The 24,484-nt window shown below is 38.9% G+C and overlaps 1 protein-coding gene across 4 annotated transcripts in view; it reads right to left on the bottom strand.

Annotated features, from left to right (window-relative positions):
- Pld1 (phospholipase D1) overlaps window positions 1–24,484 on the bottom strand; it is a 205,185-nt gene that overhangs the window by 54,938 nt on the left and 125,763 nt on the right. For 3 of the 4 annotated variants that reach the window (XM_078043643.1, XM_078043641.1, XM_078043642.1), the window contains 6 exons: window positions 20,784–20,984; window positions 19,551–19,764; window positions 18,280–18,393; window positions 10,695–10,823; window positions 10,116–10,234; window positions 8,355–8,468 (listed from right to left, as the gene is read on the bottom strand). In XM_078043643.1, coding sequence (XP_077899769.1) covers window positions 8,355–8,468; window positions 10,116–10,234; window positions 10,695–10,823; window positions 18,280–18,393; window positions 19,551–19,764; window positions 20,784–20,984 — 891 coding nt within the window. The remainder of the gene's footprint in view (window positions 1–8,354; window positions 8,469–10,115; window positions 10,235–10,694; window positions 10,824–18,279; window positions 18,394–19,550; window positions 19,765–20,783; window positions 20,985–24,484) is intronic. The other variant, XM_078043644.1, reaches the window with a different exon arrangement.

Below are 24,484 nucleotides of genomic sequence, written 5' to 3' on the forward strand. Positions count from 1 at the left end.
TCACCCTTCTCACCTCCTTTCCAAAGCTGCTGTGAAGGAAAACATGACAAAATTAATGCAAAAAAGCTAATAATGGTATACGGCACTTAGCAGTAGATATATGAGACCTCTTTCTCTTTAAAAGGCTATTGATAGGGCTGGGGAAATAGCTCAGTTGGTAGAGTGCTTGCCTCGCCAATACCCAGAAAACCCCCTTAATGGTGACTTCTCTTCTTCCAATCCAGAAACGACACTTTCTTTCCTTTCTCACTCTGAAAAATTTGCTGATTTAATAAACTCATTCACATAAGATAAAAATTAGGAGTGTCAAGTAGGTGTCAACTTTCATGTTCTATTGAATCAATTTGGAATGGCTTCCTGGACAGCTGTGCTGGAGAGAAGATTCTGGATACAGAGCATACTGGGAAGAAATCTGAGGTTGATTACCAAGAGCTGCTGTGAAGGGGAAAACAGGAAGGTCACATATTTGCTGCTTTCCCTGGGAAGGTAATGGTAAATCTTTCCCCTTCCAGAAGCATTTCAATGTAAAACGTTCAAAGACATACTTCTAAAGAAAGCATTCCAAGTATCAGCCTGGGGGAGAGTGGAACAAGAATGGAGGATCTCCTTGACGTCTGGGACTTAGCCTTCTGAGTGCAGTAGCAGAGATCACCACCTCCTGAGGGGTCCTGCATTATCTATCCCCATGCCTGAGGCCACTTCACTCACAATGAAAATTCATTTAATTGGAAAATGTCATTATTTTTGGTCAAACATGAAAGTTGTCTTTTATGCAACACAGGAAAAAAAATCACTTGGGATTATTATTCATCTACTATTCCAATTAGTTAAAAATCTGCCCATCACCATAAGATGAACTGAAAATAATGAGTTTCCTTTTTGTTCCGTCTGCACCCTTCACCCTGAGGTTATGTGAAAATAAACTCAGCGGCTTTCAGTGCTTGAGGGTGTAGAAACTTTTCTCCACAGTCAAATAAATCAAACACATTTTGATTGACTTCCCTTTGTTTTAAGTTTTAGATTTATTCTTTTTTTTCTTCACTGACCCAATCAACTTGTCTCACATTTTTGTTTTAAACCCTTGTAACTGAGACAAGCCCAGACTCCTCCCCCATCACGCAGAAATGTGGCTTGTCTTACTGTCCCAAGTATACTGGGAATGGAATCCAACCCACACTTTTCAAATCTCAAGTTTGGATACACAATTTTAAAGCACATGAAAATGGCATATTTCTGATTTTATGGTTTAGCCTCAAAATTGTAACCAGGACCAGTCATTTTCCTTTGTACTGTGTCCTATTTTTTGACTTAAAATACAGCCTTCTCTTTAACCACAGCCCTAATCCCCTTACATACTATGGGCCCAAGTCGAATATTTAGACTAAATAACAGAAATCTCTTCTTGAAGGAAAATGTTCAGAACTTTCTTACTATGTGTCCCAAAGTTCTTTCCTTTTTTTTTTTTAACCACAACGTTTTATTGCCTATAAATACAGTGCATATCTCAATTCCTTTTTGTTTCCCTAAGCTTCCAAGACAATCATGGAACAAAGACTCCTTAGGACAAAAGCACTTTTTATATGTCCCTCGAGCAGAAGTTGGCATCGGTACAGAAGCTCCCAAGGGGCATGGGCATGGGGAGAGACAGGCCCAGTACTTCCAGTGTGCATTGAAGAGACTAGTAGGCAAGAGAGGTCAAGAAGTTGATCTAAAGAAAGCTCTTTGTTTTAACAACCACTTTTTCTTAGTCCAGTGGTACCTACTCATATCACAGTGTGTAATTGCTCATTTAGATTCTTTCGCCTGCACCAAAGGAAGAAGTTATTCTTGAGACTGAAGGAGAGAAAGAAAAAGATAGTTTTGAAGAATGAGAGTTAAGGGGAGAGAAGATCTAGGAGAAAAGAGTATAGTTGGCAGCTCTTGGGAGCCAGAAAGGAGGTGTGAAAGGAGGTGGGCAGACACATAACTCCACCTTACCACAACCTGGTTGGCTACAATTACCCTGGGTCTTACTGCAAAGTCTCCACCTTTAACAGGTATGACTTCAGGTGCTGAAGCCAAACAACTCAGAATCTAGTCTAGACTTAAGCCATGTGTGGATTTAAGCCATGGCTCAATCCTATGAGGCAGACCCTATTATTACCCCTGGTTTACAGATGATGGAAACATGTACAGAGAAGTGAAGCAACTTCTCCAAAGTTTTAGTTTCTCAAAGCTGTAGTTTCCGCATCTGTAAAAATAGACACTGAACAGGAGTAGAGCTTATCAGCTCGTGAAAATCAACAGAATAATTTACAAAAAGCTCAGCACAGTGCTGGGCACTGAGTTCAATATCAGCTTCTGTCATCCAAGACCCACAGCAACTATTATGTTGCATGGAGACCTGGTCCTGCGTGGGAAAGAGTTCCCACCATTAAGTGGCTTCCATGGCAACAAATATAATGGCTTCTGACTCCCCATCCACCACCTACCTTATCCTCACATCAGTCTGCACTACAAAACATTGTGCTGTCCTTTGAAACCTACCAGGTCCTTTGGAATGTCATTTGGGCATTTTGCCACGTGTGAAAACAGTTTTTTTCCCATGGTATAAGTTAAATATCATTTATTTGCCTATAAATTTCCTTGCCTGTTTTTCCTTTATCTCCTTTCTACCTCCTTCCTGTCTTCCATTTAAGCAATGGTACACATGCCTTCAGTGAAGTTATTTCTTCCAATACAGACATGCATTCTCAACACAAGAGTCGACAGGATGGTTTCTACTGTTAGACGCCCGATTTATAAAAAAGGATTGCTCCCTGTATCGATTCCACATAGAAGCTGATGGCATTAGACATTTTCTTTCACCTAAAAGATGTGTCAAATATCCCGTCTTAGAAATCTATCTTAAATGGCAACAGGAACAGTCAGGAACCTAATTTGTTCTTTTGGTAAGAAAACACATTCTTTTATATAATCTGTGAATTTCTAAATGCAGTCTTGGAACCACCTCTGACTTCCTCCCAGACCCATGCCTTATCCTGCCATGTCTACCCCAAGTGCTCTTGGCAGACTTCTGAGAATGCCCAGCACTGAGTGGAAACACTGAGATTATTTTTAGAGTGTTAGTGAAAGCTGCTGAGGTCATCTCTGAGTCTGGATGACTTTCAGAAGCAGCACTGTGTGTCTGGAAGGTCAGGCTTCGACGCTACCTGACGTGGTGCCCCTCTCCCTGGCTGAGTTCCCCTTTGTGGAAAGGTGTGCGCAATGTTTTTGGTATTTAAAAAAATTAAATAACTGGGTTCCCTTTTTCACATGAAAAAAATGACATGAATTTCTACCTATTATTTACTTTATCTTGTCAAATGCCCTTTCTTTCTATTTCAATAAATATAATATTAAGATTTTTATCCAGAACTAACCTAGTGACCCATCCAGAGAAACATCAATGTCTTTGTTGCAAACTTTTAAAACACTGGGGAAAGCTTAAAAGTACCTACAGCACACAAACTAGTACTTCTGAGTGCTTTGTATGTGTTATTTACCCACTGATATCCATCACTCAATCCTATAAAGTAGACACTTATTATCAGACCTGATTTATTGACGATAAAAACAAGTACAGAGAAGTGAAGCAGCTACTTATACAGTTAGTAAGGGGCAGAGCTGGGATTTTAACAGTCTGACTTTAGAATCCACCTCTTAATTACTACATCATACTGTTTTCTTTATAATGTAGTAAGCTTATGGCCTCTAAATGATGTTTTGAAATAAACTGTTGAACAAACAATACATTTTAGGATGAATTTTATTAAATTTCTCAACTGAGTGGGTAATAGTCATTTGGCTAGCGTCACAGAATAGCCAGGTGGATGAAAGCTTTGAAAATGTGATAATAAACCCTTTAAAGATTGAGTAGCATGCACAAATCCCTTGGCACCTTCTGGAATTTTTGGAAAAGCAGAGATAGGCCTAGTTTACTGTTCTTGCCCTCTAAGCACTACATTTGTGATTTGAAAATATAATGTCTGGAAATAAGATAAATAGTTAAAGCCAGTGAGTGACATGCAGAAAGCAAAGAAACACTGTGGAGAAAGGCAGCAGGGTAAGTCTCTCTCTAATTTCTGATCATCTCTGACTTTCCCAGCTTCAAAAAGATGTACATCCTGGCTGCATCCACTGTTTTCACAACTAGAGTTATTTCATTATTTCTGAACAACATGTACTGAAAAAGAGGAAGGTTCCAGATTTGGTCAGGTCTGACATGTCCAGATTGGGGAAGGGGCTCTTTTTTCCTTTGTACTAGAGATGCTTTACCACTGAGCCACATCCCTTGACCTTTTTATTTTGAGACAGGGTCTCCCGAAGTTGCTTAGGGCTTTACTAAGTTGTTGAGTCTGGCTTTGAACTTGCAATCGTCCTACCTCAGCCTCCTGAATTGTTGGGATTATAGGCATGTGCCACCATACCTGGCCATGGTCAGGGTGGAACTCTTTAAGAAAAATAATACAAATTTACAAATACAAAATTAGGTACAGGCACTAAGAGGGTCCTGGGCAGCTGCGGGGGGTTCAGCCCATCACCAGGGACCAAAGCTGGCAGTGAACATGGGCTCCTGAAAGAGAGTAGCTGGTTCTCTATCTGTGGCCTTCACACCAGGTCTCGTGGAGGGAGATTTTTCCTTTAGGGACTGAGATGGTGAGAGGTATATACTGGAATATCAGGTTTTGAGGACCAGAGGAATAAAAGAAATGATAATCTCATAGTCTCGGGAATTTAAGAGTTCTCTGGTGACATCCTATTTCCTCACATGTCCTTTCTTGTAATCTTTGTCTTCTTTTTGCATTGCCACGTGTCTAAGTGGATCTATGATGTTTTAATTTCCTTCAAGAATTTTTTTTCCCTCTTAAAGATTCAGAGGAACAATTTTCATTATCAAGGTACATATTCTGAGTCTGGCTCTATTTCTATTTAGTGATAAATGTAATTATAATGATTTTAAAAATTAGGATGTGTATCTGTGGTGGACATTTGAGTTTTATTATACAACGGATCCTAAATATATCAGGACACCTAAATGGAAGGTAACTGATACAATTATAATGACACCTCATTTATCAAAGGTGCTGGAGAAAAGCTCCGCTTGAAGTACCTGAAGGGATTGTAGATATCACTCAGTCCAATCAGGAAGCTTTCGGATGAGAAAAATGAGGTTCAGGGAGGGGAAATGACTTGCTGAGGCTACGTGCTGTGGTTTTAGAATGTCTTTTATTATGTTTAGCGGGACAATTTTCGTGCTTCCAGAAGCTCAGCCTAGCAGCACTTCTAGGTTCTTTATTATACCCATTATCACGCTGCAAGATTCACATCACCCAGAACACACCTACCACCAGAGCTGCCAGGGTCTTCAGCGACCTGGCCCATCAGTCTAGACATGACATGTGTCCTATTTTTTTCTCGGGAGATTGTGTCAGTGACACTGAACTAATTAGATTTACCTTTTCCTTGTTCTTAATTTTCAGTCATTTTCTAGTCACTGTGTCCCCTTGTCTCCTCAAAAATATTCCCAGATTTGTCCCTTCCTTTCTAGTTTAGGCCTCCTGGGTTCAGCAGAATTACTTCCCCAGGCTTTTCTCTTGCACCTTGCTTTCATTCTCTTTGGTTTAATAAGTTCTTCCTATGTATAAACTTCAAGTCCCAAAGTGTTTGTTCAGAGAGAAACAGATGAGAAGAAATAAAATGAGAGATCCCATCAAATAAGCTTGGGAAATGCACCTCATTCCCACTTAGTGGTTTTGTAACACATCAGCGTGACAAAGGCACTCAGCCCTCCTATTAAATATTAAAGAAATCTGCAAAAGCTTCTGTCCATGGAAACCTTTTTTATGGAATAATTATTAGCATTTCACAGATAAAACCCAGCTTCAAAAACTGTCCCTAGCTGGGCATGATGGCGCATGCTTGTAATCCCAGCGGCTTGGGAGGCTGAGACAGGAGGATCACAAGTTGCGGCCAGCCTCAGCAACTTAACGAGACCCCAAACAACTTACCGGGACCCTGTCTTGAAATTAAAAAGAAAAAAAAAAGGGCTATAAGGATATAACTCACTGTGTCCCTGGGTTAAATCCCTAGCTCCTCCTGACCCCGGCTGCCAAAAAAAATAAAACAATCCTGTTCCTAAATCAAGTTTTAGGGATATATGCTTTATGAAGACTAACCTTGTTATCCTTGGGTTTTTGTTTGATTATACTTAGGATAATCAAGTTAACCTTTTAAAACATTCATGTAGCGTGTTTCTTCTTGGATGAAAAGAATATTCCAAAGTTCACTAATACTTCCAGGACAAGATCTAAACTCACCAGGCCAGCACTCCAGGTACCTCATCTGGCCTTATGCTGTCCAACTTCATCACCAAGAGAGAATGGTTGTTGCAGTCAGTCTCCCTGTCTTCTGAGTGGGCAGGTTTATTTCTTAGAGAGGATACTCACCAGTAGGTCTGTACCTTCATGCTTTTTACCGTACTCTTTACTGTTAACTGAATTATTCAACAGCACAGCTTTATCTCCTCAGATAACTAAGTTTCCTGAGGCAGAGAAATCATTTTCTGCCTGTCCCTTGCATACATAAGTATGCTTCAATGGCTTCATTTTACAAGCAGATGGCACTTAATAAACCTAAGTTGGCTGAATCAATGAATGAGCGAGTGCATGCATCTTGGTAAATGCCCTTATTAAAATTTTTGTATTTGTTCATTTTAGATATACATGATAGTAGAGTGTATTTTGACATTTTATACATACATAGTGTATAACTTATTCTAATTAGGATCCCACTTGTGTGGTGGTAAGTGCCCTTTTAAAATGAATTGACTTTGCACAGTGAATCCAGAATGTATCAGGGATGAATATATGAGCTCATCAAAAGAGGTCATCTGATCTATTTCCATCTCTAACACAATACCCAGTGGTGCAGAGAAGGTGAGTGAAGAGAAGTATTTGTAGAGTGTGTACCTGCCTTATCAGGGCAGCAGGATAAGAATATACAAGTCAGGGCTTTACCAATGTGGGAGAGGAAAATGTATGTATTTGCAACAGTAGGCTAAAATATTCTTAATCCATCACAAAACACACATTTCTCAGTAATACATTTTCAACAGGTACTTAACATCAGCTAACTTTGATAAATTGATCACATCAATTTTAATGCAAGTTCAAATCTTAAATTCTCTTACTTTCCTAATACCAACATTCTTATTCTGTCTTCTAGCATGAATAATTTTCTCTCTTCCATGTAAAATAAAATTAAATAGGTTCATAAAACATTCACCAATTTCTGTATATGTGCACAGCTATCTATCTGCACCTTCAAGTTGAAATTAGTCTTCCTAGACTGGGATGACTCAATATGTCCTATATAATTCTCACAAGTGGTTTAACTTTAAAAAAAAAAATTGTTCTGTTATTTTATCTATGGTGTAAAATATCTTTATTTTTTATATGCACACAACTCTACTTGCACATAATTCAACGTAACAGATTTAGATATTTCATTTATAAAATCACATTCATGAGAATCCATGTCTGAATTATTTAAGTCCATTAATGATGGCGGCTCACAGACTGCTGAATTTTTACTAAATAATGCTTCCAATGCTGATGATAGTAATTGGGAACCAAAGGCAATGCCGGGGATGGGGGCAGGGGCGGGGGGTGGGGGGAGCCCATCCTCAGTCTGTGACCACATGATTCAAGGTATCTGAGCTGTAGTTGATAAAGGCAGTAGATTGGGTAACTCTGAACCAGACTAAGATTTCAAGCTCCACCCTAACTCCGTTGGCTCTGGACATGCCTCAGAGCTCCACTGGGTTTGAATTTTCTTATTTGTAACTTGAGATGGCTGGACGGGATTTAATAAAATTTTGTGACTTTATTAAGGAAATTCCTTATTCCATTAAAAGAGCCTCCAAATGGCATTTGGTTAATTGAGTACTAAAATTAGATTGGAGTATAATAACTAGCTTCCTGGATGTTAAGTTTCAGCCAAGCTCCTGGTGCTCGGGCAATATCAGCCCCAGGTTTATACTGTGTATCATGTTACTGGGATCATTTCAGAAGGAATTACGAGGACAGTCATTCCTTGATTGTGGCCTTTTCTGAAGACACATATTTATTATATGTATAAATGAGTTTTATAATGAGGGTGAATTGAATGTATTTAATACAGGAAATATAATTCCGAATATTAAAAGGACCATTCAGATTTGCTTTGGATAAATTATCCTTATTGAAAACTCAGAAGGCACTGTAATAGTCACTTAGTCCAGTAATACTAACGTTAATCAGTGTATTTTGCCAAAAAAGTAAAACCAGGCTTACCTGCACACGAGCATGGACGGCCCCAGGTACCTGATATCTCAGCTCATGGGCTGTGGTTTGAGACTTTGGAAGCAGGAAGGGATAAGAAAGAGACCGATACTTTGGTTTCATAATCTAAAATAAAGAAAAGCAGATTTTTTTAAAAAAGAGTCACATGACAAAAGAAGTTCATTCTTCCCTAGTTTATAATTATGAAAGAAATTCAGGTTCATTTGAAAAAAGAAAAAATGGCTGAGGATGTAGCTCAGTGGTAGAGTGCTTGCCTACTATAACAAGAGGCCCTGGGTTTAATCCCCAGCACAGCATAAACACACAAAGTTCAAGAGAAGAAATATTAGTGGACATTTCTAAGACTGGAAATTATTTATTTTTGTTTTCTATTTTCTATATTTCCTTCTTTTATCTTTTGTAGCAATCATGCATTATATTACTTTTGTAAAGAAAGAATAAATGTAATCTATACTTACAGAGTATTATACAATTTTAAAATGGCATTATTATTACTTTATAAATAATTTTTACTGTTGTAAATATCTTGCTGGAACAATATAGCACTGTCATCTTCAATATGCTTCATAAAATAGTAAGAAGAATCATAATTTGTATAATAAATTCCTATTAATGAGCATTTTATCAATCTCTAATTTTATTTGGTACTAGAAGCAGTCTCAAAATAAATTACCTTCCTAGATTACTTCTTTAGCTTAAGTAACTGAAAATCACTTTTTAGGTTTAAAAATGCATACTTTTAAACAAAAAGACTTATTAGTGTATTACCAATGTAGGAACAAACAAACAAACAAACAAAACCCCCACACTGTAAGTATTAGCAATGTTTTTAATCTTCAATACAGTAGCTTAAAAGTAATATCACTTCATTAATTCATCCATTCTCTCTAAATTTCTAATTTATTTTTAAAAGAAATATTTAAAAAAATTTTTTTTAGTTGTAGATGGACACAGTACATTTATTCATTTACTTATTTGTGGTGCTGAGGACAGAACCCAATGCCTCACATGTGCTAAGCAGGCGCTCCCCCAATGAGTTACAACCCCAGCCCTCCCTCTAAATTTGCTTAAAATATTTCCATTAGAACTTCCACAAAAGTTCTAATGGAGTTTATATATATATATATGAATGAGAAAAAAAAGTGACTCTAAATTGTTTTCCAAACTCTTGGGGGAGAATAATGCCCCTTATCATTTTGAGTAAATAAGGTGGATCCTAACAACCCTGTATGATATGTTCTGAACTTAAGAATTTAGGGCCAGTCCTTACCAGCAACAAAGGCCCACCAAGAGAGGAAAATGGTCCATGTCACTCTGCTTGCCTTGCTCAGAGCTGGCTCTCAGAATCCTGTACCAGTAGGAACCCAGCGCAATGCCAGGACTGGAAGGGCTTTCCTTGAGTCCTCTTGTCTAAAAGAGACTCTTCTCCCACCTACAACAGCCCTCCACATGACTACTGGGCCCAGCCCAATAAATGCTTAATCAATACTGAGAGTCCAAGATGTTAAAAGGGTTAAAGTCATAGGCTCCTCTAGCAGCATCTATCCCCCTGCTCTCTGAATTGTCTGTGTTAAAGTTCAGGAGCATTTTTTTTTTTTTTTAATGCAAGAGGTTCAGCTACTCTGTCAATGATGTATCCAACTGCAGATTGTAATTATAGCTGTGGCTGCAGCAACCCCTTCTGGCCAACCCTTTGGGTTTTTCCTCCAGCTCTCTTCATGCAGATTGAGTCATGACAACAATAGGCAGTACCTTCGTGAAGTTCCAGCGCTGGATGAAGTGACGTGCCACATCACGAGCAGCCTTCCCGTGGACCGCAGAGGCGATATCATGCCAGGGCATCCGGGGAGTGGAGTACCTGTCAATGAAATCTACCCAGGTATACCGGGCAAGGATCCGTCATGAACTTCCATATGGGGGGACAGAAACCCTCTGACCCCAACTCCAATTTATAAAAGGAAATATGTTAATATTTCAGTGATAGTCTGAAAATATGCCATTCTAATGATGGAAAATGGAGAGACTATGCATAAAAAAAAAGATGATCAAAGGAAGGCTACCATCTCTTAGAAGAATTATAGATCATTACCCCCAAAATATGCCTATAGGAAACCTGGAGGTTTCAGATAGGTCAGTTCCATTTTATGTTATTTTCTTTTTGAAACTACAAAAAACAGTCCTTAAGTAGATGACTAAAGCATGCCTTCAGTTTTGCCAAAATTTCAAAAATAAACAAAGCAAAACAAAAGACACTTAGACCATGCCTGTGCATACTTGCTGAGATGCTCAAATATAACAAAATATAATCCACACCTCATATCATGTACTCACCAGCAAAAGGCTTATCAAGTTGAACCCAGTCTTTGAAGACAAAATTGCAGTAGTCCTTCCCGTGCCAGAATCTGGTCTCCCCATGGAGCTCTCCCACGCCTGTCTGCAAACTGCGGATGGAGCCAGTGTCTGTGAATGCAGGGAATCCCACCCCAGAGGCTGTGGGTCAGCTGGGCCCCCAGAGAGGGGGGGGTCTCACCTCTCACTTATTAAACACCTGCATGCCCTAACTTTTTTCTTGAGACTCATAACTAGGGCAACATGTGTCCATTTGTTTAGAAGCTGTGGGCTGAAGAGGTTTTACAACACTTGCAAGTTTATTGTTAGTGGGTTGTTGGGACCATAATCAGGCTCATCATCAGCCAATGAAATGTAACATTCTCAGGCACTGAGCAGCTTATTCTCACTGTCTACCAGATCACTGCAAGAACCAATCACAGAGCCAATGGTGAATAAAGAACTAGCAAGGAGGGACTACCAGAGAGCAATAAAACCAGGTGAGGATGGAGAACCATGAGACATGAAGGAAACAAATAAGCCAGGCCATTTCTCCTTCCTCACCTGCATGATGCAAACCTTATGTGTAATTCTTGTCTTTTGAATTTAAAAATCAAGAACCTCTTATATACAGACAGCCCACGTTCCAGCCCTGGAATTAACTAAAATTGATATCGAGCTTCACCTCTTTGGGTCAGAAATCCCTATGTGTAAAAAAAAGAAGAATTTGGCCCATATGACAATTAAGACCTTTTGGTCTCTAACTTTCCATTGTCTTACAATCACGAAAGGCATCTGTAAAAAACATAACCACAAACAGACAGATGCTTGTCACAGAGGCACACAAGCAGCAATCTACTGTAGCATGTCACAAAGAGCTCTAGGAGGCCATTTCACTTAAGTTAAATGCTTTGAGTTAAATAGCTTGTAAGTGAAGGGAAATGTTGACCGTAAAGACAATGAAGCATGAAGAGAGCAGACTCCAGATTACAAATGCAGCACTTGGCACAAAAGAGGCACTGGACAGATGTAGCATGGGAAAATATTTGTGGAACTAATAAATGATTACTCCTTCAAGTAGCCAGTGAGAGGTCTAGACGGGTCATCTTAGCACCACCTCCACCTTCACACTGTCTCAACTGTCTTAGTTAGGTGCAAAATCATGGCTTTAAAACTACTGTCACCTACTATCTACAGGAGGTTCAACTCCTAAGGACTTGGTGTGCATAGAAAGCTCTTCCCAAACTAGGGCTAATCTGACTTTCTTGTCCTTGTTTTCCTCCCGCCCAACCCCAGGACCACTAGAACACATTTTTTGCTGTATTTTTGTGACAGGCCTTGTCTGTCCTGCCTCCTCACTTGGTACTTTACTTCTTCTGTCTGGAATTCTCTTCCCTTTCCTTGGCCTGATCTCCTAACCACATTAGCTGTCTCTGCCTGAGAAGACCTCCCAGATCCCAAAGGGAGATGTAGTCACTGGCATTGTCATTCCATTGGAAATTGCACCCAGAAAACCTCTTACTCTTTCATGTGATTATACAGGGATGCTCCTCTTGCCTCTGCCCCTGCTGCCAGTCTATAAACTCCTCATGGGCAAATGAGGAGTGGGGAAATGTCCTCTCACTGCTGGGTGCAAATCGTGACATCTAGGAGGGCATCAGTAAATATTTGCAAAAACTAAGTATTTTTGTGCAATCAGTACATACAACTAATATTCTATCTCAAACTGAGTAATTAACCTTCCAAAGGTCACTGAATCTTTTTATGAAAGAAAAGTGTCTTCAATGGCAAAAGTAAATAAAAATATTCACTATTAAAAGAAAAACTCTATTGACTTCTCCTAGTGATTTATTTTCCGGCTGTATAAGGTAGAGAGGGTAGAAGACTAGTAAGTCTATTTTGCTCACCTGTAGGCTCTTTACAGTAAGCATGGTGCATTGTTAAAAGAAAAATAAAAGAGGAAATAGAAAAATAGGGCATGTACAAAAAAATTAGATTAAATAATGGGTCAAATTCCACATTTATTCATACATGTGTGTATGTATAATTTGTTTTCATCATTTAGGAAATTAAGATAAGGTTTTTTGGTAGATATCCATATAATTGTTTAAAAATTTATTTCACCTAACAACTGGCTATGATAAGGAAAACAAAACAAAGCAAATTTCTGGTCTCAGAAAATTATTTTTGCTCATTATTCAAATTTGGTTTTGCTTATAGCCAAGGCCTAAACTTTATTTATTCCGGATAAATGAGGGTCCTCCTCAGAATAAATGAACTATTAAGGCAACAGAACCAAATACTCACTAGTTACTATGCTGACTGCTCAGAGTTGCATGGGCCTCTGTGAGCAGAGAACTTCTGGCATCTGCAACCCTGATCTGAGGGGCACTCATGAGGCTGGATCTGGCTCCCAAATGACTTCATGATGGCATCTGCTCTACCTTTGGGTTCACCATCTCAATTTCCCACAACTTCCTCTTTCGGCAGCCCATATTCTAGCTGCTAAAGTTTAGGACAAAGGTGTCCTCCTGCTTCTGTCCAGTGTCTTCAGGCCTTATCATAGCCTCCTCCTTTGTTTCCTCATCTCGTCTTCCAAGGGTCCAGCCTCCACTTATCCAGCCTACCCCTCCCCATCTTCTTTCCTAGATGCTGTCACTAAGATGGTTCCCCGTGTGTCTCCCATTTTCTTCCATATGATTCCTAAATGTATACCTCTAGGCCTGGTTCCTTTTTGAATACCAGATATATAGTCATGGAACACTATTTACCTAGCTGTCCCGCAAGAACTTGACAATCACATCTAACACTAAAGTCATGAGCCTCCCCACAGTATCAAGTCGTCTCAGGGGTTTCTGCTTTCTGTTCAGAGCAACTTAGGCTCTAACTTCACAATCGCCTCTGCTCCTCTCTTTACTGTCTTTTCCATCCCCCCTTCCCACCACCACTTCCCAAATCAGATCAGAATTTTGCCGATTCTTCTTTTGGAAAAAGTTTATCCAATCCCCTTCCATCTTGGGGCCCCTAGCAGAACCTATTTGGACTCCCTTCGTCTCTTGTGTAACCTTCATAAAACTTTGCCCTTAAACTCTCTCCCATGGGGCTTCTCCAGAATTTAGTGGATGAGGGACACTGTCTCAGCCCGACTTTCAAGGCCCTTCATAAACTGGTGAAGACAGACCCCACCAGCCCAATCTATACAAATTAATCCTTAGAACAAATCGCAAATCCTCCAAGCGCTGAAAATCCATATGTTTTTCCCATAGCTTATTTGTTAGCCAAACTCAACCTGAACTGACAAGAAATTATTTATTATCTTTATTGATCCCACTTGGTGTTGTACAAATATAAATGGTTTGCTTACATTCCAGGTATTCCCACGACCCTGCTGCAAGGGTAACATGATATAGGGTATACTTATCATATTACTTTTCTAAAACTCAGAACATCCTGATTTCCGAAGCATAGCTGATGCCAAGAATTTTATATAAGAGACTGTATTCACCATGCTTCACAACTGAGGTCTGGGGTGTTGAAACAAATACCTCTGGTATTTCCCATGTCTGGGTCTTAAGATATACAATTTGCCTGAAATGCCTGTTTTCTTCTTCCTTCTTGGTCTCTCATCTACTGAATTTCTACCTAGATCCTCAACCAGTTCCAATATAGGTTCCTCAGTATGTATATTAAACAAAAGCTGTGGTGTTTGAAAGCATTTTGGGTTTTGGAATTATGGATAAGGATTACTGGACCTGTATTAAATGGGTGAAGAGGCTTTGTGAATGACTCCTGCTAGATGAATTACTAAGTACCAGGAGGTCAAATATTTAAAACCATGCTCAATATTAGATAATAAGCTCTTTGACAGCACAAAAATGACTCCATATATCCTGGAGGCTGCACCCCAGAGAACATAGTTTTGAAATGAGTTAACTTACCATTCATCATACCACTGCTTAGATATTTGATTTGAAAAACCTGTTTCAACTAAATTGCAATTTCCCCTCTCGCTTATATATTTAATATTGTTTACAAGGAAAACTCATCAAGCAGTTTCTGAATGTAACAAGTATAAAATCAACCCCTTTAAAAATACATAGTATCAAGGAAAGCAACGTCAATCTGAAATTCTCCCTCTGACAACATAATTCTGAAAGAAAAAAGTTCTTGAAGATGGCTGAGTGATTTTGAATAAAAACAAAAATATACACTATAGAAATACATTGTGGTTATTAACCACATTTAGAATGAACTGATTTTATCGCAATTTTTTCTGTTTAAAATCTCATAGTGAGCATGGTGACCTTACAGCCGCATTCCATATAACACTAGGGAGGCTTATTAAGAGCCTGCCTCAACAAAGTTTTTTGTAGTCAAGGGAAACTGACACTACAGAGAGACTAACCATGCTCAGCACTCTCAGGAAATGGAAATCCCTAATTCAAGCTCATCTGCAGTTTTAAATTTCTAATAAGAGTCACTTCATGCTTAATTTGAGTTTCAAGTCCTATAAGAAAACATGAGTTTATGTCATTGCACGATTTAAATCTAAATTGTGTTTAAATGTTTCCTTCATTATTTTTTGTGGACCCTCACTTTTATTTTCCAGTCAAATTTGTGAAGAACTCCCACACATAAAGAGATACAGGTGGGACGATTTTGACTAAAGCATGGACCAACAGAGGGATCAGGGGCGTTCACAGTTTTGGAAGCACTGTTCTGGGAAGACTCAACTAACCTTTTCTTTTTAACTGAGTTGATTTTTCTCATTATTAAAAGTTAAATTTGTATATATGTTTGACTCTGAAAGCAATATGAAAATAAGGCCAGCAATGTAAAAAAGAGAAAAATGGAACCTTAAGTTCCATCTTCTTAATAAAGTTCGTGGCCTTTAATGTCCTTAGTCAACCTCTTTCAGGTGCATATTTTGACACAGTGGGAGTCATCCTCAAGCTCTCCATCATTCCATGCTCTCACTCACTTCACGGAAACTCCACCTTTCTGGTGGCTCCAAGGACTTGGAGTCTTTTCCAGCCCTCATACCCATATCCAGGGCATTGGCAAATGCTGTCAGCTCTATTCTCAAGATATATTCAGTACCTTCTCTGGAACTATTTTCCACCTGATCTGCTCTGAAGAATGTGCCCATAAAGACCTAAGTCAGATTTCATCTGCCTTTATTCAAGACTAGCTGGTAACTTTCTCTGGAGGCAGAATTCTCACAGCAGCCTGCGAGATGGCTCATAATCCACCCAATCGCACACCTCTCTGACTCTTCCTAACATTCTCCTCCAATCCACCCCACCATAGCAACGTTCCTAGAACATACCGATCCCCTCCTGTCTCAGGGCCTTTGCACTTGTTATTCATCCTGTTTGGGACACCTCCCTCCCTGTCTCTTATCCTCATTCTTCTCTCCCTTCTGATCTTCATTTCGAACTCACCTCATTAGAGCAGCATTCTCTGCTACCGTATATATGATAATAACTCCTCCCTCTGTTCCCCCTACCACCTACCCTGCTCTGTTGTTCTCCTTGATGACCACCACCCTTCTAATGCGTTGTGTTTGATGATCTATTTGTTTATACAATCCACATCCTTTCTCAACTAGTTAACTTCATTTTATTTGCTCTCTTCCCTACATCCCTAGTACCAGTATCTCAATATGTACTTAAATAAACAAATCTTCTCCATTAGTTTATGCATCCTCATTTAATATTTGAATGGATGCACACAACCCTCAAGGGGATGAGCCCCTCACTATGTTCTTCATCATTCCCCTCTTCTGATAGTTGTGTTGTTTACTTTCTCTTAATTTAGAATGCTGCTCTAGATGTGCATCCCATTTATTAGTGAGGGGACTGTGAATGGATGCCAAGGACATTTTCCATCAAGGGCAGAAAACCAAACACATCCATGTCCTCAGACCACCCGTGTCGGTAGGATGCCCTCAGCCTGGGGTTGGCTTGAGTCACTCGATCCTCTTAGCGATATTCGTATCTTCCCCACTTGCTCCTGAGTCTCTTGTCAGCAATATTAACAGTCTTAAGTCAGACTTTTTGTAGCTCAGCAACTTTATCCCTCCATCTCACTTTTTAACTTCATTTCTAAAACAGTTGCACACTGGAAGTCCAAGGCACTCCCTGCACCTGCTCCCAACTCTGTACCTTTAACACCTGAAGCTTCACTCCCCCCTGACTCAGCCAGCTGGACTTTTCAGAGGCTCCCCAGTTGTCAGGACTTTCAAATTCTGTCAAGTACAGGAACTTCTAGTTGTAGTCCCTGAATCTACACGTGCATCAGGTACTAATCATATGCTAAATAAACATCTCATGTTTTCCATTTTTAAGTGTATATCAATGTCTATATGATTTTAAAAATACAAATTTAATTCCTAGCTACATCAGAGCTTTAGTCTATTCCACATGGTTAGTCAATATATTTTTTAAAATGCAGGGTCCCCAAACTAAAGACTGCTGGGAACCACTGCTCAAGGTCCAGCTTCATTTATCCGATTCAGCAGTTCTTGCTAACTATCAGTGACTCACATCCAGGCATGTTGGCTGACTTCAAGTCCCTCATCTCCTAAAACAGCACAGGTGAACCTGGGCCTTGGGATTCTGGTCAAAAGGTCGTGATGTGGTAATCTGCCTTGCTGCTAAATCACAAATCAGAATCCAGAGCAGTGGGAAGGTGATACGTGAAGACTTGGTTGGGAAGTTGCCTATCATCTCTGAGTTTTTCTCACATGTAAAAAGGAGAAACAATATCACTACCTAGCACTGAGAGCAATGGGGCAGTGACAGGCAGAGTCTGAACACATTAAAAGCTAACTGATGATTTTACTACTGCTGTCATTTATCATGACGAGTACTTATCCCTCTATTAGAGCAGGGGCCAGATCCTTCTTCATTTCCACCACCATAATTTAGGCAGATCCTGGTTAATTCAATCCCTAAGTGTCTGATTCTTCTCAAAAAAGGTTATCAGGTATCAGTTTCTAAACATTCGCATGTAGAGCATGAGGTCTCTTTAAATTTTAACCAAAGTTCCAACTCCCCAACTTTGTTTGAGCCTCCACATGCGATTGTGTATATCTTTCTACTCTTACATAGAAAACCACATCACAGCCTCATGGTGTGTTTTCCACTAACAGCTAAGATGTGGGCCATCTCCCAACCTAGCACCTTTGCTCAGCTCCTTTCTTTCACCTGCAGTGTCTTCCTGTCTTCACCCAACTTCACCAAATCACTTCCAGACCTAATTTGCAAGTGTCCTACTCAAAAAGCCTTTTTGGATCATAAAAAAAGAAGCCCCTCCACCTTCCACAGAACCATATGACACTACTGAACTGCATAAGCTGTGTGCTGTCTGGTTATTAGATGTGTTTCATCTTCTCTACTGAAGTGCAGGCTCTTGGGGAGTAGGGACATTGTGCTTTGCACGGAGAAAGCGCTCCACAATATTTGTGACGTGAAAACTGTGTGCACAGAAAGCCAATGTGGAAACACACTCACTACGCCTGTGCAGCAGACGATGAAATGGAAGCTGAAGCCTGAAGGGATTCGGCCACGCACACATCACTTACCGTCGCTGGGCCCAGTGAGCCCCTGCTCAGACCCACACGAAGGGCGAAAGAGTTTCAAGTGGGGTTTTAAACCATGGATTAAATTCTGATGACTTCTATAGTGATTAAGATAACCTGGAGAAAGTTGAGAGTTCTTTTTTTTTTACAAAGAAATATATCTATATCAAGTTTTCTAAACTGGAAAGCAAGTTTAATCATTTTAAAACTAGCTGGGCTATAAAATCAGTCATAAGACTCTGTACTCAGTACTAAAAAATAATAAGATCATGGCATTTGCAGGGAAATGGATGGCATTAGAGCAGATTATACTAAGTGAAGTTAGCCAATCCCTAAAACACAAAGGCCGAATGTCTTCTCTGATATGGGGGTGGGGGGTGACTCAAAATGGGGTAGGGAGGAAGAGCATGAGAAGAAGATTACTACTAAATAGGGAAAGAGAGGTGGGAGGGAAAGGGAGGGAGAAGGGGAATTGCACAGAAGATGGAAGGAGACCCTCATCGTTATACAGAATACATGTTTGACGATGTGAGAGAGAAAAAAAAAGAAGTGTGTCACCTTAGATTGGGTAGAGAGAAATGATGGGAGGGGAAGGGAGGGGAAGGGAAGATAGGAAGGACAGCAGAATAAAGTAGACATTATTATTGCTGTGGGTATATACGTGACTGCATGACCAATGTGATTCTGCAACCTGTACACTGAGAAAAATGAGAAATTATACCCCATCTGACTCAAATGTATGATATGTCAAGATCATTGTACTATCATGTGTAACTAATTAAAACAAATTAAAAAAATAAAAGATATAAAAAAAGATTATGTGCAACCAAAAATTGCAAGGATTTTAAGACAGACCTGCAAAGAACAGTACATTTACAAGATACAGAATATGATGGCGTTTGATGATATAAGCCTAAAGTATTTCTGGATGGGAAAAGAAATGAATTTCTTCTAGGAGAATTTTATAAAGTACATCTAATATTTTTCTTTTTCCTTGATACTTTGGCATATTTTTAGAAACCCTTGGTCATTCTGCTGCCATAAAAAGCAGGAACAGTGGTTGTTATAATGACACTGTATGGATAAAACAATAAATCTGTTCTAAAAGGAGCCAAATAAAGCCACAGGGGATGGTATGTTGTTGAACAGGATGATACAGCAACCCTGTTCATCTTACTCCGTTATCCAAAGGCAGGTTTTAAAGACAGGTATGTACTAACTGGCTATAGGAACACATGTAGTTGGGACAATTTCTAGAAAAGACTGTGACTCACTGGAGGCGCTGTCAATGCTGCTGACGCTGTCCACGTTGTGCAGCTGATGCTTGTGGAGCTGCCTGTAAAGGCTAAATTTGGAGAACTTTCTTGGCTTTCCTATTCCTTTCAGTTTCGAATCCATATCATCAACATTCTTCAGGATGGGCACATTTTTATTAGATTCATTTTTATTTTTGAGGCTTAAAGATTCCATAGACTCTGTTGTTGCAGCCTGAGGAAATTATTTGAAGAAAAAAAAAAAAGACTGCATAAGATATGCTGCAATAGTGGCCCTTTAATTAAGCAGAGCTGAGGAGTACAGTTTACAATGGTGGCGACCCCAGAACGGACCCTCTGTGTGAAGTCTGAGGTCAGCCACAGGGTGGAGGGGAATTCTCATCAGCTCTGCTTGAATTAAAGGGCCACCAAACGAATACAGGAGTTCCACTGTGATTCCTCCATCAGCAGGCCAAATTCTTGAAATTTCATTCCAATTAAACTTTTCATCTCAAGTACAATTAGATATGTTATATCTAAAATGTTATATCTAAAACTTCCTCTGAAGTTTTTCTGTCAATCATTTTTCCATTACTTGCCATTATGCCAGAAAAGCTGGCAATATCACCAGCAGTAAATAAGATGAAGCCCATCAAAAAATTTAATAAGTGCTTTGATACTTCAGTAGCCATTGAGTTGAAAGAGGAAGCAGATAGACATAAACATACAGACATGGTTCCTGATTTAACAGGTACTTTGAGAAGTTATTAAACTTTCTGCTCCAACAGAATTTCCTCCAAAGGAACCCAGATTGACCTATTGTGTTTTTGTGTGTCTTTAAGTGGGAAAATTCTAAAATTCTTGGCTAAGTACTAAGATACTTTTGAAAAGATTTCTTATTATCAAAACTAAATCTTAATTGAAATACATTTGTTTTTATGAACTTTTTTCCACAAATAGGGAATACATTTTTAATTTAAATAGAAAACCAAGGAGCCAAGACTGAGATGGCAAACATTCTATTTAATCTGTTTTCTCTTCTTACAAGAGAAGAAACAGAGCCCGAGAGGTGCTGAGGTACCTGTTAGCAACATAAAGGCTAATGTATGAAGACATGTCTGATGTTTTTCTCAGTATTCTTCACCCGCACAGGAAGATGTCACCTCTCATTCGATCCATCAGTCATGCTATTAATACGTACTTACCCAAATCATGTTCACTTTATGCAGCCCCACAAGGAAGAGATTCACTTACCGTGAGAGAACCAAGAGATTGTCCCGAAGTGATTCGCTTCACGCTGCCCACATCTGTGAGTCTGTGCTCATTGTCATCCCACCTTCCATAGGCCAGGTCAATCCCGCCCACAAAGGCTACCGATTGGTCGATGATGACAAGCTTCTCATGATGAGCCCACAGATAGACACTGGAGGACACGTGATCCGGGTGCCTCATCACCTTGAGAAGGAAGAAAGGCACATATAATCTGCTTTATTATTATTATTATTACTATTACTATTGGTGGTACTGGGGATTAAACCCAAGGGTGCTCTACCACTGAGTTACATCCCCAGCCCTTTTTTATTTTTATTTTCAGACAGGTTCTTGCTAAGTTGCCCAGGCTGGTCTTGAACTTTTGATCCTCCTGCATCAACCTCCTGAGTGGAGTCACCTGGATTATAGGCACATACCACAATGCTTCGTCTATGATATGCTTCTTAAAATGTCCTTCATGCCAGAATAAAATCAGTCTGCTTTCTTACTGAAAAGTAATTTTATAATTAAAATACCAAAATATATATATTTGTGTGTGTGTGTGTGTGTGTGTGTGTGTGTGTGTACCCAAGGAAAAAGTCTCAAACTTATTTTATTCTTAGTGTTTGTTTGCAGAGGAAGACTCTTACCTACTTTTTAAGACCCCCCAGCTTAGATTCCATATTTTGTTTTGTTTTTTTTTAAAGAGAGAGAGAGAGAGAGAGAGAGAGAGAGAGAGAGAGAGAGAGAGAGAGAGAGAGAGAGAGAGATTTTAATATTTATTTTTTAGTTTTCGGCGGACACAACATCTTTATTTGTACGTGGTGCTGAGGATTGAACCCGGGCTGCACGCATGCCAGGTGAGCACGCTACTGCTTGAGCCACATCCCCAGCCCCACCATATTTTGGAGCAGTGAAATTTAGCTGGAAGTTTGATTACACATTAGATAAAAGTCAGCTCAATTTGATAGCTAGCTGGTTTCTTTCTCCCTCTATAAGAATTATGCTATATTTGGTATTTTAGAAAACTCTAGTACTTAACCAACACCTTTCTCTAGAAATTTTTAAAAAATTCTACTGATGTTTTGGCAGCCATTGAGTTGAAATACTAGGCATATGGACATAGTCCTGAAGGTATTCTGACAGCTTTTGGTTTAAAAGGGACTTTGAGAAGTTAGTTATCTCCTACTTTCAAATAGATACACTAAATGAACACAGTCTGAACTATTCTATTTTCATAAGCTTCTAAGTAAACACATTTCAAAAACTTAGGCAAATACTTTTTTATTGTGGCAAAATACACATGACATAAAACTTACCACCATAACCATTTTTAAGTGTACAGTTCGGTGGTATCAGAGTTGGAGAGTTCACTCCTGTTCAATTTTTGGAAAAGTTTGAGAAGGATTCTTGTTAGTTCTTACTTAAATGTTTGGTAAAATTCATCAGTGAAGCTTTAGGATCCAGGGCTTTAGTCTTTGGGGAGATTTTCAATTACTAATCAGCCTCCTTACTAGTTAACAGGTCTATTTAGACTTTATATTTTCTTCACAGGTTAGTCTTGGAGTTTTATATAGCTAGGATTTTGTCCATTTCATCTAGGTTATTTAATTAGTTGGTGTACAGTTTTGGATAGTAATCTCTTTGAACCCTTTTTTATTTCTGGTGGATTGGTAGTAATGTCTACAATGCATTTCTGAGTCATCTCCCTTTTTCTTAGCCTATCTAGTTATTTCTGCCAATTTTGCTGATATTTTCTAAGAACCAATTATTGGTTTCACTTTTCATTGATTTTCTGTGTTATTTTTGTCTCTTTATTTCCTTCCTTCTGCTAGCTTTGGTTTGAGTTTGTTCTTCCTCTAGTTCCTTAAGTTACAAAGTTATGTGGGGTTTTTGAGAACTTATTTCTTTTTAAAATATTTTTTAGTTATGGGTGGACACAATATCTTTATTTTATATTTATGCTGCACTGAGGATCGAACCCAGTGCCTCATGCATGCTCTGAGCCACAACCCCAGCCCCAGCTTATTTATCTTTAAATAGAGCCTTTGTAGCTATAAATTTTCCCCTTTGCATTGTTTTTCTGTGTCCTTTAAGTTTTATGTTGTTTTATTTTGACTCCTAAGGATATTCTTATGATTTCTTCTTTTATCTATTACTTGTTCAACAGTATGTTGTCTACTCAGTTTCCCTTCTGTTGCTGATTTCTAATTTCATCCCTTTATGGTCAGAAAGATGTTTGTAATGATATCTGCCTGTTAAAATCTATTAAGATTTAATTCATGGCCTAACAGATTGTCTCTCCTGGAAAATATTCCATGCATGGTTGAGTATGCCTACTGTTGTTGAGTAGAGAGTTTTGCACGTGTCCATTAGACCTAGTTGTCCTGGTCTATTAGGTCTTCTATTTTCTTGTTCTACCCATCAGAGAGTTGGGTATTGAAGGATCCAACTATTATTTTTAGAAATACCTTTTTCTCCTTTCAATTGTTTTCCTTTGTACATTTTGGTGGTCTGTTATTTGGTGCATAAATGCTTATATAATTTTTTTATCTTCCTGCTATATTAAACCTGTTATTAATATTATGTCCTTCATCTCTTACAGTCGGCTTTTGATTTAAAGTCTATTTTGTTTATCTGATATTAATTAGCCACTCCTTTCTTTAATTACTAACTATGTGGACTATCCTCTCCATCCTTTCACTTTCAACCTGAGTCTTTGCATCTAGAGTGAATATCTTATAGACAACACATAGTTAGATTGTGTGGGTTTTTTTTTTTTTTTTTGATACCAGGGATTGAATTCAGGGGGACACTGAGCCACATCTCCAGCCCTATTTTGTACTTTATTTAGAGGCAGGGTCTCACTGAGTTGCTTGGCACCTCGCCATTGCTGAAGCTGGCTTTGAATTCATGATCCTCCTGTCTCAGCCTCCCGAGCCATGCGCCACCATACCCAGAGGATTGTGTATTTTTAATCCATTCTTTTTTACTAAAGTTTTATTTTATTGAAGAATCTTAAAATTTATTATTATTATTATTATCTTATTTTTATTTGCCATGCTAAAAATTGAACCTAGAGCATTGCTCATGTGAAGCAAGTATTCCGCCACTGAGCTGCATTCCAGGCCCTAATACCTCTTTTTTCATTAGATAGTTCAATCTATGAACATTTAAAATTAATTGTTAATAATACAGGACTTCTGTCATTTTGTTTCCTTGTTTTTTGGCCCGCATTTCCTGCATTACTGTCTTTTTTGCATTTAGTTGGTATTTTTCACAGTAAGTTGTTTAAATTCTTATTTCCTGCTGTATACATTCTGTAACTATTTTCTATGTGGTTACCATGGGAACCATATTAATCTCCTGAAGCGGTAACACTCTCATTTGAATTTTTAAAAAAAATTTTTTATGAATATGCTTTTTAAAAATTATTTATTTATTCCTATTTGTTATATATGATGGCAGACTGCAATTCATTTCATATTACACATATACAGCACAACTTTTCAAATCACTGATTGTACACAAAGTATTTTCACACCATTTGTGTCTTCATACATGTACTTAGGGTAAAGATGTCTAAGTCATTCCACCATCATTCCTATCCCTTTGCCCCTTCCCTCCCCCTTGCCTTATCTAAAGTTCCTCCATTCCTCCCATGCTCCCCGCTCCATCACCATTATGAGTCTGCATCCTCATAT

The sequence above is a fragment of the Ictidomys tridecemlineatus genome, chromosome 3, assembly GCF_052094955.1.
Source record: "Ictidomys tridecemlineatus isolate mIctTri1 chromosome 3, mIctTri1.hap1, whole genome shotgun sequence".
NCBI lineage: Eukaryota > Metazoa > Chordata > Mammalia > Rodentia > Sciuridae > Ictidomys > Ictidomys tridecemlineatus.